Source organism: Aegilops tauschii, chromosome 6, assembly GCF_002575655.3.
Source record: "Aegilops tauschii subsp. strangulata cultivar AL8/78 chromosome 6, Aet v6.0, whole genome shotgun sequence".
In the NCBI taxonomy this organism is placed as follows: Eukaryota; Viridiplantae; Streptophyta; class Magnoliopsida; order Poales; family Poaceae; genus Aegilops; species Aegilops tauschii.
Genome location: NC_053040.3, coordinates 297,873,884 through 297,888,905, shown reverse-complemented (window position 1 = coordinate 297,888,905; position 15,022 = coordinate 297,873,884). Strand labels below are relative to the sequence as shown.

The window sequence follows — 15,022 nt, the reverse complement described above, 5'->3', positions numbered from 1 at the left end:
ATGACAAACGCAGCGAGCGTTATCGTAATGGAGGCATATGCGGTACGGAATGGTGTCCGTTTGGCTTGTGATCTTCGCATGCAACATGTGACCTAAGAAACTGGTATGCCCAGCTGGTCATAGGCCTTTGGATTGGTAGAGAAGAGGGACGATCTGACATTACTAGTATCGGGAGAGAGGCAAATGGTCGCACATCTATGTGCTGGGCAGGCTAGCTAGCAGTAGTAGAAGGAGATGCTTATGGTTAAATTGCGTGCCAGGGTTTCTTGATGCTTGTTTAAGGAACGATTGTAAATTGTAATCCTCCTGTTAAAGCTTAATTTAGTGTTTTGATGCGCAAAAAAAAGAGTTTTGGAGGAAAAAAGAACCGGCAATCAGAAGCCCGGTACAGTGTGTTCATCACCAGTTGACGCATGCATGACAAAACTAAGATGATACATACATTAATTTCAGACTGGTATACATGAACATTACAAGGAACTTCCACAAGATTACAAGACGAGTACAAAACTGCTCTGTCTTGGTGAGTCTCCTCGATGATCAAGAAGAAGGGTTACAGATGAGCGACCGCGAGAAGAAGAACATATTAAGCACGCAGGCTGTCATGTCGGAGCAGTTGTAGCCCGTCAGCTCCGTCAGCTCCCTGTTCCACGCGAGGACGTCGGGCGGATTCAGGGTCCGCCTCGCGAGGGAGATCGCGGACGCCGCCACGAGGGACGGCAAGATGCGGAGGCACGTGTAGTTGAGCAGAGACTGATCAACGAGGCGAGTCGCCAATGGCAGGATCTTGGTCTTGTCCTCCCCCTCGGCGTACCTCATGAAGTGGCTCAGGAACGTGTGCGCCGTGGGGCCGCCGAGCTGGTACCCGAGCGCCTCCACCATCTCGCGCTCCATGTCGAGCACCTCTTTGCCCGCGGCGAACTCGCCGTACCTGGCGATCTGGTCGGCCTTCAGCTTCCACACGGCTTTCCGGTCCTCGTAATTGGCGGCGACAAAGATGGCCGCGGCACCCAGGAGGCGTAGCTCGTAGCCGCTGTCAGTCGTCAGGGCTCGCACAGACAGGACCCGGTCGACGTAGGCGACGGCGTGGTGGAGCGTGCCGTCGGCCAGATCATGGTCTCGAACGAACTTGTCCATCCATCCGACGAGGGAGGCGCGCGCTGACTCGCTCACCCGATCCTGCTGCACCTTCGTCAGGTAGTCCGGTAGCGGCCGCTCCTCGGCGTTCTTCTCTGTCAACCGGAGGTTGTGGTCGATGTCGTCTTCATAGTCAGGGCACAGCCGCTGAAGCTTTATGGAGGCGGCGGCGACGCAGGAAACCGGCGCTGGTGCCGGTGCCGTGGGCTTTGAGAACTTTGGTGGCATGGGCACCTCGCACGGCGCTGGCACACTACCAGAAAAACTTGGTTTGCCGACGGTCAAATCTATGCCGACGGCACCCGTCGGCATAAATGCAGCTATGCCGACGGCCAAGGGCAGGCCGTAGGCGTAGAAAAGCCATCGGCATAAATCCATATATGCCGACGGGGCCGTCGGCATATACGAGGCCGTCGGGACCGCTCGAGGTACGCCTACGGGGCCTGTCGGCATAGGAGCGGCCGTCGGCATAGCCCTTGCCGTCAGCGCTGACCGTTTGACGACGTTGAGCCTACGCCGACGGGTGGTAACGGCGGCCATCGGCATACCCGTGCCAGCCCTATGCCGACGGCTATGCCGTCGGCATAGACCTGGCCCATACCCCTCTGCCACGTCATCGATCCGTGTGCTATGCCACGTCATCGATCCGTGGGACTGCACCTCCGTGTGTGCACAGATATGCCGACGGCCTAGCCGTCGGCATACATTTATTTAGTTTTATTTTAAATTTCGCTTTATACTACCTATGGCAAATATATGCCTACGGTATAGCCGTCGGCATAGGCCCATCTGCCACGTCACCGATCCGTGTGCCATGTCACGTCATCGATCCGTGGGACTGCACCTCCGTGTGTGCACAGGTATGCCGACGGCCTCGCCGTCGGCATACTATTTTTTATTTTTACTTTATTTTCTCATTTTTACTTTATTTTAGTTTTTGTTTTTGCATAAGATAATTATGCCTTATCTAAAAAAACATACCCTGATTGTATATCGATTGCCCCTCGTTACGAACGTCGCTATTGCCGTGTCATGGAGGGGGGAACGGTCGACACGGAGGGAATTCTAGTTGGTGGGGGGATTCGGGGTGTAGCTATGTCACCGAAACATCGCACGGGTCCCGATGCATATGTGAAAGTGTTCAGGCATGCGTAGACGCCCGTCTTGGGGCTCCGCGGTGTGCCCCCCTGCACGCAAGGCAGTGCCACCGTCACTTGGATGGGGGCACACCCCGGAGACGCGTGCCGCCTCTTCGGACATGCCACCACACCACCCCGCATGTATGAGGGCCCGGTGCGACGCTCGGGTGGCATTGCTAATAGCGGGGGGAGAGCCCCTAGAGGGCGAGGTGGTGGGGGAGAGCCACTACAGGGGGTCGCGGCCAGAAAGAGCGCACCCTCACCGACTTAGGGGTGTTGTCTTCGAGGCCATCCTCTAGTGAGGTACCCTCCTCTAGTGAGGTACCCTCCTCTGGTGAGGAGGAGGAGGACGACGAGGCAGGCGAGGAGGAGGAGGTTCGGGATGGGGCCGAGGAGGAGGTGGAGGAGGAGGAGGAGGAGGAGGATGAGGAGGAGGTTGGGGAGGGGAAGGCAGGCGAGGAGGAGGGTGGTGGCGGGGATGATGGTGCTGGCGGGGAGGGGGTTGACAACAAGGGGTGGCTGCGTGGTAACGCAAAGCTACCAAAGCAGGTTCCTGCTACTGAGGAGCAGAAGTGGCTCATTGAGCCCACGGGGAAAGAGTAAGTGCCACTTTATAATAATTTCATTATTTTGCTTGTCACATGCTCATTCCGGTTGTTATTTATTTTGCTTGTCACATGCTAATAGTTCATTCTTTTGCAGCAACTGGATATATTCTAAAGGGGTCCGTATTCCCAACGGCCTCATCACCGTCTTGCTGAAGTTACACTGGCCGGGGTTGTACTGTCCGGATCCAGTCAGGCACCCGGACCATCGGGTCTTGGCCACGAGCTGGGAGCACTGGGAAGCGGCCCTCCACGCGGAGCATGGGACCCATGCCAAGGCCGTGATCACCACTTTCTGGGTGAGTTCTCTTCAGAAGCACAAGTCCATTCTAGTTTCATGAATGATTTAACTCATGGCTTCTTCCATTCTTGTTTCGTGCATGATTGTAGAAATTCTATCGAGTTCTCCCGGAGCACAGGGGCAGAGCGGACCAGATCGTGCTACGCCAATGCAAGAAGAAGGCCCGCCAGATGCAGTACGAGGTGCGCTATGTGGCCATCTCGACATACTACCACGACTATCTTGGTGTGAAGATGACCAAGGAAGAAGCGCGGAGGATGGGCATTACCTTGGAGAGGGACGAGTTCTTGGCGGTAAGTATAAAAGATTTTTCATTATGCTTTCATTACCTTGTGGTACATTTCACCGTTTCGTGTTGACATGCCATTATGCTTTTATTATGTAGGTGTGTCCAAATTGGTGTTATGGAAAAGACGAGTCCTGGGCGGCATTGGTGGATCTTTGGTGTGATGAGGCTGGAGCCTGGGCGGCTATGAGAGTCAAAAACAAGGCTAACCGAGGGAAGGAGGGAGTACATGCTCAGGGAAACCGAAACCACCATCTCCACAAGGCAGTTAATGTATGACTAACCCCATTAAACATTCTTCTTCTATTTACCATTACTTTCTTATGTATGACTAACCTCTGTTTGGTGGTGCAGGAGGAGAAACTAAAGCGGCCGCTCTCACACATGCAGGCGTGGGAGATCGCCCATACGCGGAAGGACCCCAAGCCTGGCGAGCCCAAGTACTACGGCAAGAAGACCGCGCATAGGAAGAAGGCCTACTCCGATGGGTATCTGGCGTTACATCCTGACACACGTGACCCCATTGCGGCGGATCTGGACGAAAGGGTGGTGGTGGGCACGGGGCCGAAGGAGCACGGTCGGGAGGCGGTTCTCGATGCTGTGATCACTCCGTCTATCTCCTACACACAGCTCCGTCGGATCGACCCGACCCTGAGCCAGCGCACGAGCACGCGCATGAGCAGTGCACCGTCACTGTCCCTCTTTCAGGAGCAGCAAACTGTAAGTATTTTCCCTTTTATCTTCATTGTTCCCTTTATTTTCCGCATTTAGTAGTTTTATGAGTCTCATCATGTCATACTGTAGGCCTACATGGAGTACACACGCCAGGAGACCATGGCATGGCACGACCGCCTTCATGCATACCATCAGCAGAGGGATCGCGAGATGCAGCACGCTTTTCAGGAAATGGCGGCCGGCAGGTGTCCTCAATGGCCATCAGCAGAGGGTCCTCCAGCACATCCAGTGCTGCTGACCTTTGAGGAGTTTGTGGCACAGAACGCTGGCCCCTCGCCGGTTAGTTCATCCCCAATCAATTCACCCAAAGCATGTCATGCCTTTCAACACAGTCTTATATCCCGTTAATATATCTTTTCAACATCCAGGGAACAGGTGCATCTACCGTTGGCGGTGGTCTTCGCAACACTCCCGAGACACGGAGCCCGACCACTCCGATCCACGGAGACGGAGGCGGAGGCGGACGTGGAGGCGGTCTTGGCGGTAGCGCTGCCGCTAGCAGTGACGACCTGGGCTACGGCGGTCTTGGCGGTGACGACCTCCGCGGTGCTCGACGTCCTGGCGCTTAAGCCTTTCTCGATGCTATGATACTTGTATGCTTGTTCTCGATGCTATGATACTTGTATGCTTGTGATGTTTCTTATCTTATTGTTGTTTGTGAGATTCTTATATGCTTTGTGGTGATGATACTTATATGTGTGATGCTTTGCGATGCTTCTTAGCGATGCCAATTTGTTGTGTGATGCTGTGTATATGCTGTTTGTTATATATGTTGTTTGTTATATATTCAAATGAATTGAGCTGAAAAGAAACAGAAAAAAGAAAAAAACTGGACAGAATCTATGCCGACGGCCTGGCCGTCGGCATAGGCCTGGCGTGAGCTCCCAGTGGCAGACACGTGGCACGTCTATGCCGACGGCCTAGCCGTCGGCATAGACCTGCCCCAGGAGCGCCCAGTTTCTGACATGTGGCGTGTCTATGCCGACGGCCTAGCCGTCGGCATAATTTCAAACTAAGCCGACGGCTAGGTCGTCGGCATAGACACGCCCATGCTGAACGGCATCTCGCCACGTGGTGAGAAGCCATTGGGCAGCACTTGACGGCGGCCGCTGTTAGGCGATGACGTTGCCGACGGCCAGGGCCGTCGGCATAGATGTACGGCCACCGTCGGGATAGGGTCTATGCCGACGGTCATCCTGGCTACGCCGACAGATATTTTGCCGACGGCCCTATGCCGACGGGGGCCGTCGGCATAGGCCTGACCCGACGGCTAGTCATGGCTATGCCGACGGCCCTGGCCGTCGGCATAGGGTGCGATTCCGGTAGTGGCGGGAGCACCCTGGGACGGCGTGCACCGAAGAAACCGGGAGGCGGAGGTCGACGAGCTGGCACGTCGGCAGTCGGGCGAAAGCAGGATCCGATGCCGAAGAAGGCGGGAGGCGGAGGTCGTCGAGCAGGCCTGTTGGCGACCCAAGCGCAGGATCCGACGCCGAAGAAGCCGGTAGGCGGAGGTCGAGCAAAGGCGCCCGCGTAGGGATCCACGGCGTACTGCATCATCTCGATCGCCGGGAGCAGGGAGGGAAGATGGATTGTTGATTGTGCGCTGGGTACGGTGTTGGTGGCATGGGAGGAGGAAGGGGGGCTGGCGTCTGTAAAGCTATACCTATACGCTGCTATGTGTATGTATATATAGTTCCACTGCATTTGTTCCGCCGACTCGATCGGGTTCGACTCCTACCAGGATACGAAGAGTTTCTTTCCTGCTGTACCTCGACGCAACGCGGCGACGCGGTCTCCCTTCTTTTTTTTCGTGGCGCGCACTCCCCCTCGACGCAACGCAGCGACGCGTCTCCGGTCCGAATCCGAGCACAGCTCAAACACACTGCATTTATGTTTCCTGCTACACCCAACCCAACGTGATCAAACAAGCAACTAAATGGCAAAAAATCGCAGGGCATGCACCTGTGCATCCTTCTCCAACCATTTTATATGTGCCATGATCCAAAAAATTGTTCCGGCGGAAATTGGCTAAACAATGGATGCAAATTCGGTACCATTTCAACACGAGACAATATACATGTTTTTCTTGTACATACTTCATCCAACTGTTCTTATACTTTCCTCTTTTTGTGCCTGCGGTGCATCTCTCCGTTCTGTTTGATACCTTCTTTCTTGTTCAACCCTGTTCGAACCTCTGAGCTTTCAGTTCTTTGAGCCATCTTCTTTCTTTCAATCCTTTGATCATCTTCTTTCTTTCTTTGTTTGTGCAATTAATTTGCTTTACCTGATGTCAACTCATCAGTTCGTCATGTTCCGTCATTTCGCATGTCATCGTTTTTTCCATCCGAAATTGTTACACCCCTTTTGCCAACCTTTTATTTCCCTATGATACATGATGTCGTTTCTCAAATATTCATCTTCGATTCATAATTTTTCTTACCAGGTACCACAACTTTTTCGTTCTTCCAACCGAAATGATTTTTCTATTTCATTGTTACTCCTACGATTTTAGTTCTTTTTCTGTCAAGCTACCAAACTTACTTTCTGTTTCCTCGTGAACTTAGCTCGTCCTTTAAGCTATGTCCCTCGGAACTTGCCTCTATACGGTTCTTTGAGACTTACCAGCATACGACAGTCTCCGTCGGTTCTGTCCTCCTACTTAAATTTCTAATATTTTATTTTTGCTAGATTTTTATGTGTGGATGTCTCGGATGTATCTTCTACTTCGACACTAGATCGGTGGTCGTTGAAGATTCTCATGTCTGGGAGGTATAACCTAGCTGCAGGAATAGACGGGCTTCACCAACATCTTCCTCTTCCACTACATTGATTGTTGGTGTGATCATCGTTACCTATACCTTCATATAGTTCTTACGTAATGATTAATCATTGGCCTAGAGAGGCTAATAGGGCAGCTTGTGTTCTAGCTAGCAAATAGGTGGATGCACAAAATATTGTGGGTCATCCGGATTTTCAAGGTTATGTAATCGTAGATGGTGTATCTCTATTTTCAAACGTAATATAATCCACCAAGAAGGCTTTCCACTAAAAAAAGCAACTAAATACATGGTTTATTAGCAAGCTATGTCTTACGAGTTCCGTTATGTTTGCTCCATTAGGACGTGATGTTTGCTTCATTAGAACACCTCCAACACGGCTCACCAAATTGGCCTCAATTGGCCGGAGCCGACGGTCCGGACACTTTTAGGCATCCAACACTGCCCACAATCAAGCCGGACCAGTCCGGACGTCTAGGATTCTCTCGATCTCTTTAGCGTGGTGTCAATCATAGCCAATAGTCCCAAAAATGAGGGATACAGTCGAAGGGGCGGGTTATCTGCGGACATGTCATCGTTGTTCCGTTTGGTGATCCATGGTTGGAGATGCCTTATTTCAATATAAAGGGGACGTGTCTACACACGTCCAAACACAAATACATGGCAGCTAAATTTCTGTGCATTTGCATTGTCATACTAGTATGACATGACATCTTCCCATACTTGCGTGTTAAGAGCATCTCTAGCAGACCCCGCATCCCGCCGGCCCGCAAAACGTGTTCGCAGTTCGCGAAAAAACGGCTTTGCGGGCCGGCGCGGACGGCCGCAGATGCAGACCCCGCATAACGGACCCGTAAAAAAGAATATTCGCGTATATTCTTTTCCGTGTCTTCTTTTTCCTCTCGCCCGTGTTCACAGTCAGCTCCGTCGTTCACCGTAGTCGCCGAATCGATTCAGGAGCCAGCTCCTCCGTTGCCGGATGGATCGGCCGGCTGGATCGAGGAGCTAGCTAGCTAGCTCGTTCGTGGCCGGATGAATCCAGGAGCTTGCTAGCTAGCTAGCTCATTCGTGGCCGGGTAGCTGTTCGAGTCCCGCCGCTGCTCCTGTGATCTACTCCGCAAGCCGACGCCGCAACAGAGGTAAACGGCGAGTTTCCGGCAAGATTCCGGCGAGTTCCGTGGTGGAAGGTCACCGGAGCCCGTGTGCGCAGGCGGAATTTCCTTGTCACGTAGCGTTGACTGGTTTTCAGTCCCCCTTATATTTTGCCTCAAATCCACAAAATAAAGGGTCGTGGGGATGGATTCCCAGGGGCCTGCAATTTTTTTACGGGTTTGACCGCTTTTGCAGGGTCTATTCGGGACGTTTTTTGACACCACGGAACTGAAAACGCGAATTTTTACAGGTTTAACCGCTTTTGAGGGGTCTGGTAGAGATGCTCTAATAGAATGAACAAAAAGAAGCCGGGTTTATGCATTGTGTATGAAGCTCTTCATATCAAGTCAGTGATCCACACAACTTTCAGATGCGTGTCATATATGAACTTCATTTTCATGAAGTAAGTATAAGGGCATCTTCAACACAGAATCTCAAACCGCCCGCAACTGTTCGGGCCGAACAGTCCAGACACATTTTGCCATTAACATGGTACACCATCGGTCCAGGCGTTCGTTTTCGGGATCACTGCCACGTATGCTTCTGCCCCCCCGGACCCACCCAAAACCCTTTCGCCCGAAAAACCATTTCTGCACGAAGCGGTTGTCGCGCATTCATGCCGGTCAGTGATGCTCATCAACGGACGTGGCTCGACGGCATTCATTGCGGTCAGAGCCACGTGACCGGACTAGGAACAGCGCTGCTTCAGTGTGGACACAGCGACCGAGAAGCCTACTCCAGCCGTTGCGCCGCATTGAAGCTGGCTTCCCGTCCCTTCGCATGGTCTGGCCGCGCCTATATAAGCAGGGCTCCGGCGCCGTCCACGCCACACCATTCTCTGATCCTCTCCACTCGCACCCTCTCCGCCGCTCTCTTCTTCGGTGCAGGCCAGACCACCATCTCCATGCCAAAGTCGTGGCCGCACCGGCAGGCGACAACGACTCCGGATCTTCAGGGTTCAGATCTTGGCGCCGCCGCTGTCACTCTCCAGGGCCCTTGTCCTTCACGGACTCGGCTTCTCCAAGAAGGAGATTGCCATCTCCTCTGGCGACAAGGAGGACCAACCGCCGCACAAGGCGCCCGCAGCAACCGCGCCTCCTCACGGAGGCCAGTCATGAACGATGAGTTCATGCGGCAGGTCAAGACTGTGATGGAGTGGCCGCTCCATAACCGTGATCCAATGCCACCCTCGCCCCCGTCAGCCCTCGTGAAGGAGCCGCCCTCAACGGCGCGCTACCGTGTGAAGCAGGATCAGCCCTCGCCGCCTCCCCGCCACGTGGAAGTGGAGCCACGTGGAGCCGGCATCCAAATCGGGTGTCACGTGCCGCAACAAAACACGGCAAGGCCGTGAAAGAGGATGTCGAGCGAGGACAGGGCGAGAGGCAGGCGGCCCTAACGTCCTTTTAACTTGCATGGGCCACATGCCCGAAGCAATAGGACAACAGTTATACTAAAACAATTAGTAGCTGAATTAGCTGCTGCAGTATACACTAAATCGTTATTATTCTAAAAAAAGTATACACTAAAGCAATTCTATAGCACGACTAAAAAAAATCTATAGTACGGTAACACAAATGAGAAAGAAAATTCCCTTTACAACTTCAAGACTGCATCAGATCACATCATGTTTGCGAATGGTATTATAATGTTATCGAGCTTAGAAGGTAGTGCTCTGGTGCCAGCCTTGGAATGTTCTGCAGATTCCAGGGCGCGGGATGTCTGGAGCACCATCTCTGAATGGAGCCGCAGGCCATGGCCATCTAGGAAACAAACGTGGGGCATAGATATTTAGTAAAAAGTGGATAGAGAGACTGCATATCCAACATCTTAGCAATTCGTTTCTCTTTACAAAACACTGAGAGAATAGTCGCCCAATGAGCATAAAAGATGGTTAGCTACTTAGCAACTAAGAACTGTGAATTTTAGTGACAATAAAACCATACATCCTACCCACTGACGATCAACTATTTCATATTAACTCCTCAGGCTGTATAGAAGGCGTACAATAGGTATTTAGAGCTGATATTTATGACCGAAAAATAAAAATGATTGTTCTACTCACCGATGTGCACTCTGTATCAGGATCAGCTTCAGCAATACGCAAGGCCCATGTACGTATCCATTCTAAACCAGTAGAAATGTCCTGGTTGCCTTCTATAAGAACTGATGCAACATATGACGGGTGCAAGGCTATCAATACACAAGAAGCTGCAAACAACACAGACCTTCGCACATATGCTTCAGCATGTTGCGAGACCTCCCTGTAGAATAAAATTTCATGTCAAATCACGCCATTTGGTTGCCAAATAAGAATACATGAAATGTTTATCCTGACACAGAATACCTGGCTCTTATCATATCCAGAAAAGCTGGGGCAATGGCTGATGCTTCCGGATGCATTGCCATGCACTTCATACAGACACCAAGCATGTATATCAATTTACCTAGGACAACAAAATCCCGATTGAGCAAGTCCACCCCATGTCTTCTCTTGTCATATCCTTCCATAACCGGGAGCATAAATGCAGCAGCATACAAAGGAAATCTGTTTTTTGACCGCTCCACCTGCGAATCTTTTGCTTTCCCAAGACCCCATTTGCGAGATTTTCCTGATTTAACCTGGCCTGGTCTAGATGGAACTTCTCTTTCATACCGGTGTGACCAATTTTTCAAAAGTGATCCTGTTTCTGATACCTCTCTCCAAGGGCTTGCCCCAACAGGTCCGCTCTCCCTAGGAACCAGCCAAGACGGAGAAGTATCAGATATCAAGTTCCCATGCCGCTGTTCACTCTTTACAATTTTAGTTTCAGCAAGTTCCTGTGCTGCCTCAGTCATAACATCAATAACTAAAATACGCTGACTTATATCCACACTCGATGAATATAGCAATTTGGTAAGAACATCTAATGATTCAAATGGGCTGGTTACCAGCAAAGCGACTAATGCCTTCTGTCGCTTTTCTTCAGCAGAATCTTCCTCGCCTTCCATCGCGACATCAGAACAACGAACATGTACCAGTGCTTGAACAAGATCACCCGAGCAGTGGCGCAGCTCATCAGGTGATGCCCTCACAAGCTTTTCGGCAGAACTAAGAGCGCTTTCAACCTTGTGAAGACAAAAGAAAGAAAGGTCAGGATCATGTAGTAGTTTTGTCTGGAAACACCAAATGGAAACTTACACCATCTAGATCGTCAGGTTTTCGCAGTGCAGCTGCAAGATCACTTAGATGTGTGAAATTCTTCTGCAAATCAGTGTCATCATCTGACAGATCATACGGCTCCAGGGATGAATCACTGGAAGCATCAATGTTAATGCTTTCCTCGTCATAATGTTCCTCAAAATTTATAGCAGCGCCAGACATTTCATCAGAATCTAGTTTTGACTTGATCTCTATGATTTTTACTCTGTTATCTGAAATATCATGCTTGATAGTCTTTCCCTTTTTGTCACCAGCATGTTTCCTGTTCTTACGTGGACATGGTTTTGATTTGCTTCCAAATTCTACATCATGTGAAGGAGCTGTGATCTCCTTTGGAGAGAGAACCCCGAACTCCCAGTCAACATTCTCAGAACAGTCATCATCAAGGTAAAGAGGATTTTTTGGATCAACGACTTTAGAAAATGTCAATGCAACAGCACTTGCCATTTTCCGGACTAAATCAATTGGGCTCTCTAACCTACCTATAGTCAAAACAATATTCGGTGAGTAGATATTATGATTGTGCTTACCGTATCCTGGTAAACAAACACAAGGGAAGAGAAGTACTTACAGCTTACTCCTTGAAGAATACAATTTAATACATCTCTATTCATTTCTAATTCTTCTTTTGACATGTTCTCCAAACATAACCCTATTGCTGCAGTGATATCTACATACTGATTAAGGAGAACAATGCCAAATGATAACTTGCATGAGAAATGAACAATATAGTTTTAAGTGCATCAATGGATACAAGCTTGTTGCTCCACTGAATATGACTGAACAAACTCTTTCTTGGACCAAACAGTAACTAAACATTGCAATGTAACCAGGAAGTTTGATGTCCTTCGCATTTGGGCTTCTGTGACTGAATTTGGTGGGAATTCAAAGACAGCATAATGAAGAATCCATCTCAGGCAGCATAATGGAAATGTTTTCCAAAGCAAAAATTTGTCAATAAACATTGCCCTGAAGAAAGCATTGTGGAAAAGAAAACATATAAGAAAGAAGCTATTTAATAAATTGCTAGTTAGGACATACTGAATATAGTTGAATATACTCCCTCCAATCCATGCATTTGTCCTTCATAGTAAAATAGAAACAACAAATTGTCCAAGAAAAGGGCCTGAACTATATTTTTTACCTTATCACCTAACATGCTGACTAAGAAAAAAAAGAGCTTAAAGCCTTAGACATGACTGTATTAACAAAATCTAGCTTTTCAATCCCAGAAAATATTAGGTCCATGAGCAAATACTCCCTCCGTTCCTAAATATTTGTCTTTTTAGAGATTTCAAATGGACTACCACATACGGATGTATATAGACATATTTTAGAGTGTAGATTCACTCATTTTGCTCCGTATGTAGTCACTTGTTGAAATCTCTAGCAAGACAAATATTTAAGAACGGAGGGAGTACTACTTTATGCTTATGCATCATGTTTTGCCCAGATATCTGTCTTCTGTATCAATGTCTTATAGATTCACTATTCCATGAAGGACCGTCAAGGCCATCATCAAACAGACAAGGGACAAGCTTATTGGATGTTTCTGAACATGGCAACACAGAACTATATAACAATGATGGCATGCATAATATGCCACCACAAAACAATCGCTATCTATTAATAACTAAGACACACAAAACACAGCCAAAGATTTAATGAACACACAGCAGGCAGATTAACATGTACTTCCTCCATTCCAAAATACTTTTAAGTTTTAGGTTTGTCCTAAGTAAAACATCTCTATGTTTGACCGACTCTACAGAAAAATATATTAATATCTACAGCATCATACAATATATAATTTCAAAATATATTTTATGGTCAAACTAATATGATGTTGTAGATATTGGATATTTTTCTATAGACTTGGTCAAACTTATAAAGTTTGACTTAGGACAAACATAAAACTTCAAGTATTTTGGAACAGAGGTGGTAGTAGTCAACATCCCCAGAACAATCTTCACAGAAAGAAAAAGGTAATCATTGAAATACTGTTTTGCATAGTTGTCAAATTGGATATTTTGAACTAAATCCTGGCCAAGGAAGCCTTTCACGTATAAGTTTCCTATGCAAAGTAATGTAGCATGCCAAATACAAAGTGAAATAAGGAAGTAGCTAAGCAAGAACAAGCACATACAATGTTTAGCAGAATTAAAGTGCACATAGGTACTATCTCACCTCATAACAGCAATATGCATGATACTCTGATTAAACAGAGTCCACAAAATCCAGTACGCTTCTTCATCATTTAAATGGTGTGATGCAAGTTGGCGCAACATCTCTTCAGTCAATCTTTCAATAGAATGCTGATCTCTCAATGCTTCAATCACAGTGAACCAAAACCGAGACTGAGGAACATGCTTGATCATGTCAGGAATTATCGTCTTACAGTCTGGTGCTACACATCTTTGTAAGTGATTACGGATCATAGGGATCAATTCAGCAACTAAAATGCCTGAAAAGACCAATGCATCTTATCATACATACAAAGAATGAAAGAAATGATTTGATGCCTAAACAGAGAGTACAAATCTTATGAACTATAAATTGTTATGGACCAGGTACTTGCTATGCTAGCTATCAAGAGATCCCACTCAATGCCCGAATCTAGTCAAATTTGCAGAGGTGGGGAGTGCGGACAACAGCGCAGAAAAAACACTCAAGTATCAACAGCGGATTAGTGCCAAATACATGAAAGCAACCAAATGATTGATGTGCTGGTTATCATATCCATACCAAAAGGATTAGAAAGGGGGGAAGGAAACTGCTACGTCACCCAAGCTATAGTAGCAGATAATACAAAAGGAAAATCAGCATGCCAAACTGAAGCATAAAGGGTTGAATGTACTGCAATTATTGTATCCTACCAAACATAACTACAGCACGATATCATACTGCACCAACTAGAATCGGGCACACAGTTTCTTAATTGATTTTGTCATTCGTAAATGTATATTTCAGAACAAGCAAGTCAACAGCACACATAAACTTGCATTCTGAGATATTAAAACTTACCAGTAGATCCACGACGGCTAACATGGGATAACACTTCACCCACAAAGAGCAACACAGAACTTAGTGCATCCTGTTCGTTAAACTCTTTGTTAGCAGACGACTCGATAGCTGCTTCTTCCGCTCGAACAAGAAGTTGGCTGACAACACTCTTGAAGAATGACCTTGTCTTATGTTAAGGACTTAAAATCCAAGTGGTAAATATTGTGCAAATAATGGGGAAAATAATTAAGTGAGCAATCTCCACCCTCTCCCTACCAAACCCACTGTTTAAACTGCGGCCCACTCACACCACAACAGGCCACAAAGATGTATTCTGAATAATTTGGGATGGAAGATATACTGTAAATAATGGGGAAAATAAATAACACAGCTGACTCGCAAAACATGGAAGGCATCTGGAGCGTCGGTCTTGGGGCGTTACAACACTCCACCACTACAGGAGGATCTCGTCCCGAGATCTAGGATGGCACCGGAGAGAAACGGAAGAGGAAGAGGTAAAACAAAGTTGCTTCTTGACAAACGAGTGAAACCAAAGAACCTTGGAAGTTGAACAGCTCGAAAGAAATGACACAACGGAGATGAGCGAATTGAGAGCACTCCGTAGTAAACGGAAACAAGGAACACCATGAGAACCTTGTAGGTTGAAAGACATGAAACAAGAGCTCAA

At 48.2% G+C, this 15,022-nt stretch overlaps 2 protein-coding genes across 2 annotated transcripts; both read right to left on the bottom strand.

Annotated features, from left to right (window-relative positions):
- Positions 1-447: 447 nt before the first annotated feature.
- On the bottom strand, positions 448-5,848 carry LOC109773917 (putative cyclin-F2-1). Its single transcript, XM_020332645.2, has 2 exons — positions 5,534-5,848; positions 448-1,390 (listed from the first exon to the last, which is right to left on the bottom strand). Exons 1-2 carry the CDS (start codon positions 5,758-5,760, stop codon positions 541-543), a joined length of 1,077 nt encoding a protein of 358 aa, XP_020188234.2. The 5' UTR covers positions 5,761-5,848; the 3' UTR covers positions 448-540.
- Positions 5,849-9,650: 3,802 nt separating this feature from the next.
- Positions 9,651-14,524, bottom strand: LOC109751634 (uncharacterized; the record flags this gene model as incomplete). The annotated part of the gene is made up of 8 exons (XM_073501989.1): positions 9,651-9,892; positions 10,191-10,393; positions 10,477-11,237; positions 11,311-11,813; positions 11,903-12,001; positions 12,086-12,300; positions 13,519-13,795; positions 14,356-14,524. Coding segments are annotated over 8 exons (2,370 nt in total), but the record flags the coding sequence as incomplete, so codon positions are not given.
- Positions 14,525-15,022: the final 498 nt, after the last annotated feature.

Excerpts from the sequence above, each read along its gene's own strand:
- LOC109773917 (XM_020332645.2), bottom strand. The coding sequence starts at position 5,760 with ATGATGCAGTACGCCGTGGATCCCTACGCGGGCGCCTTTGCTCGACCT. Across the intron at positions 1,391-5,533 it reads CGCCGTCCCAGGGTGCTCCC|TGTGCCAGCGCCGTGCGAGG; the intron begins GCCACTACCGGA and ends TTTTTCTGGTAG.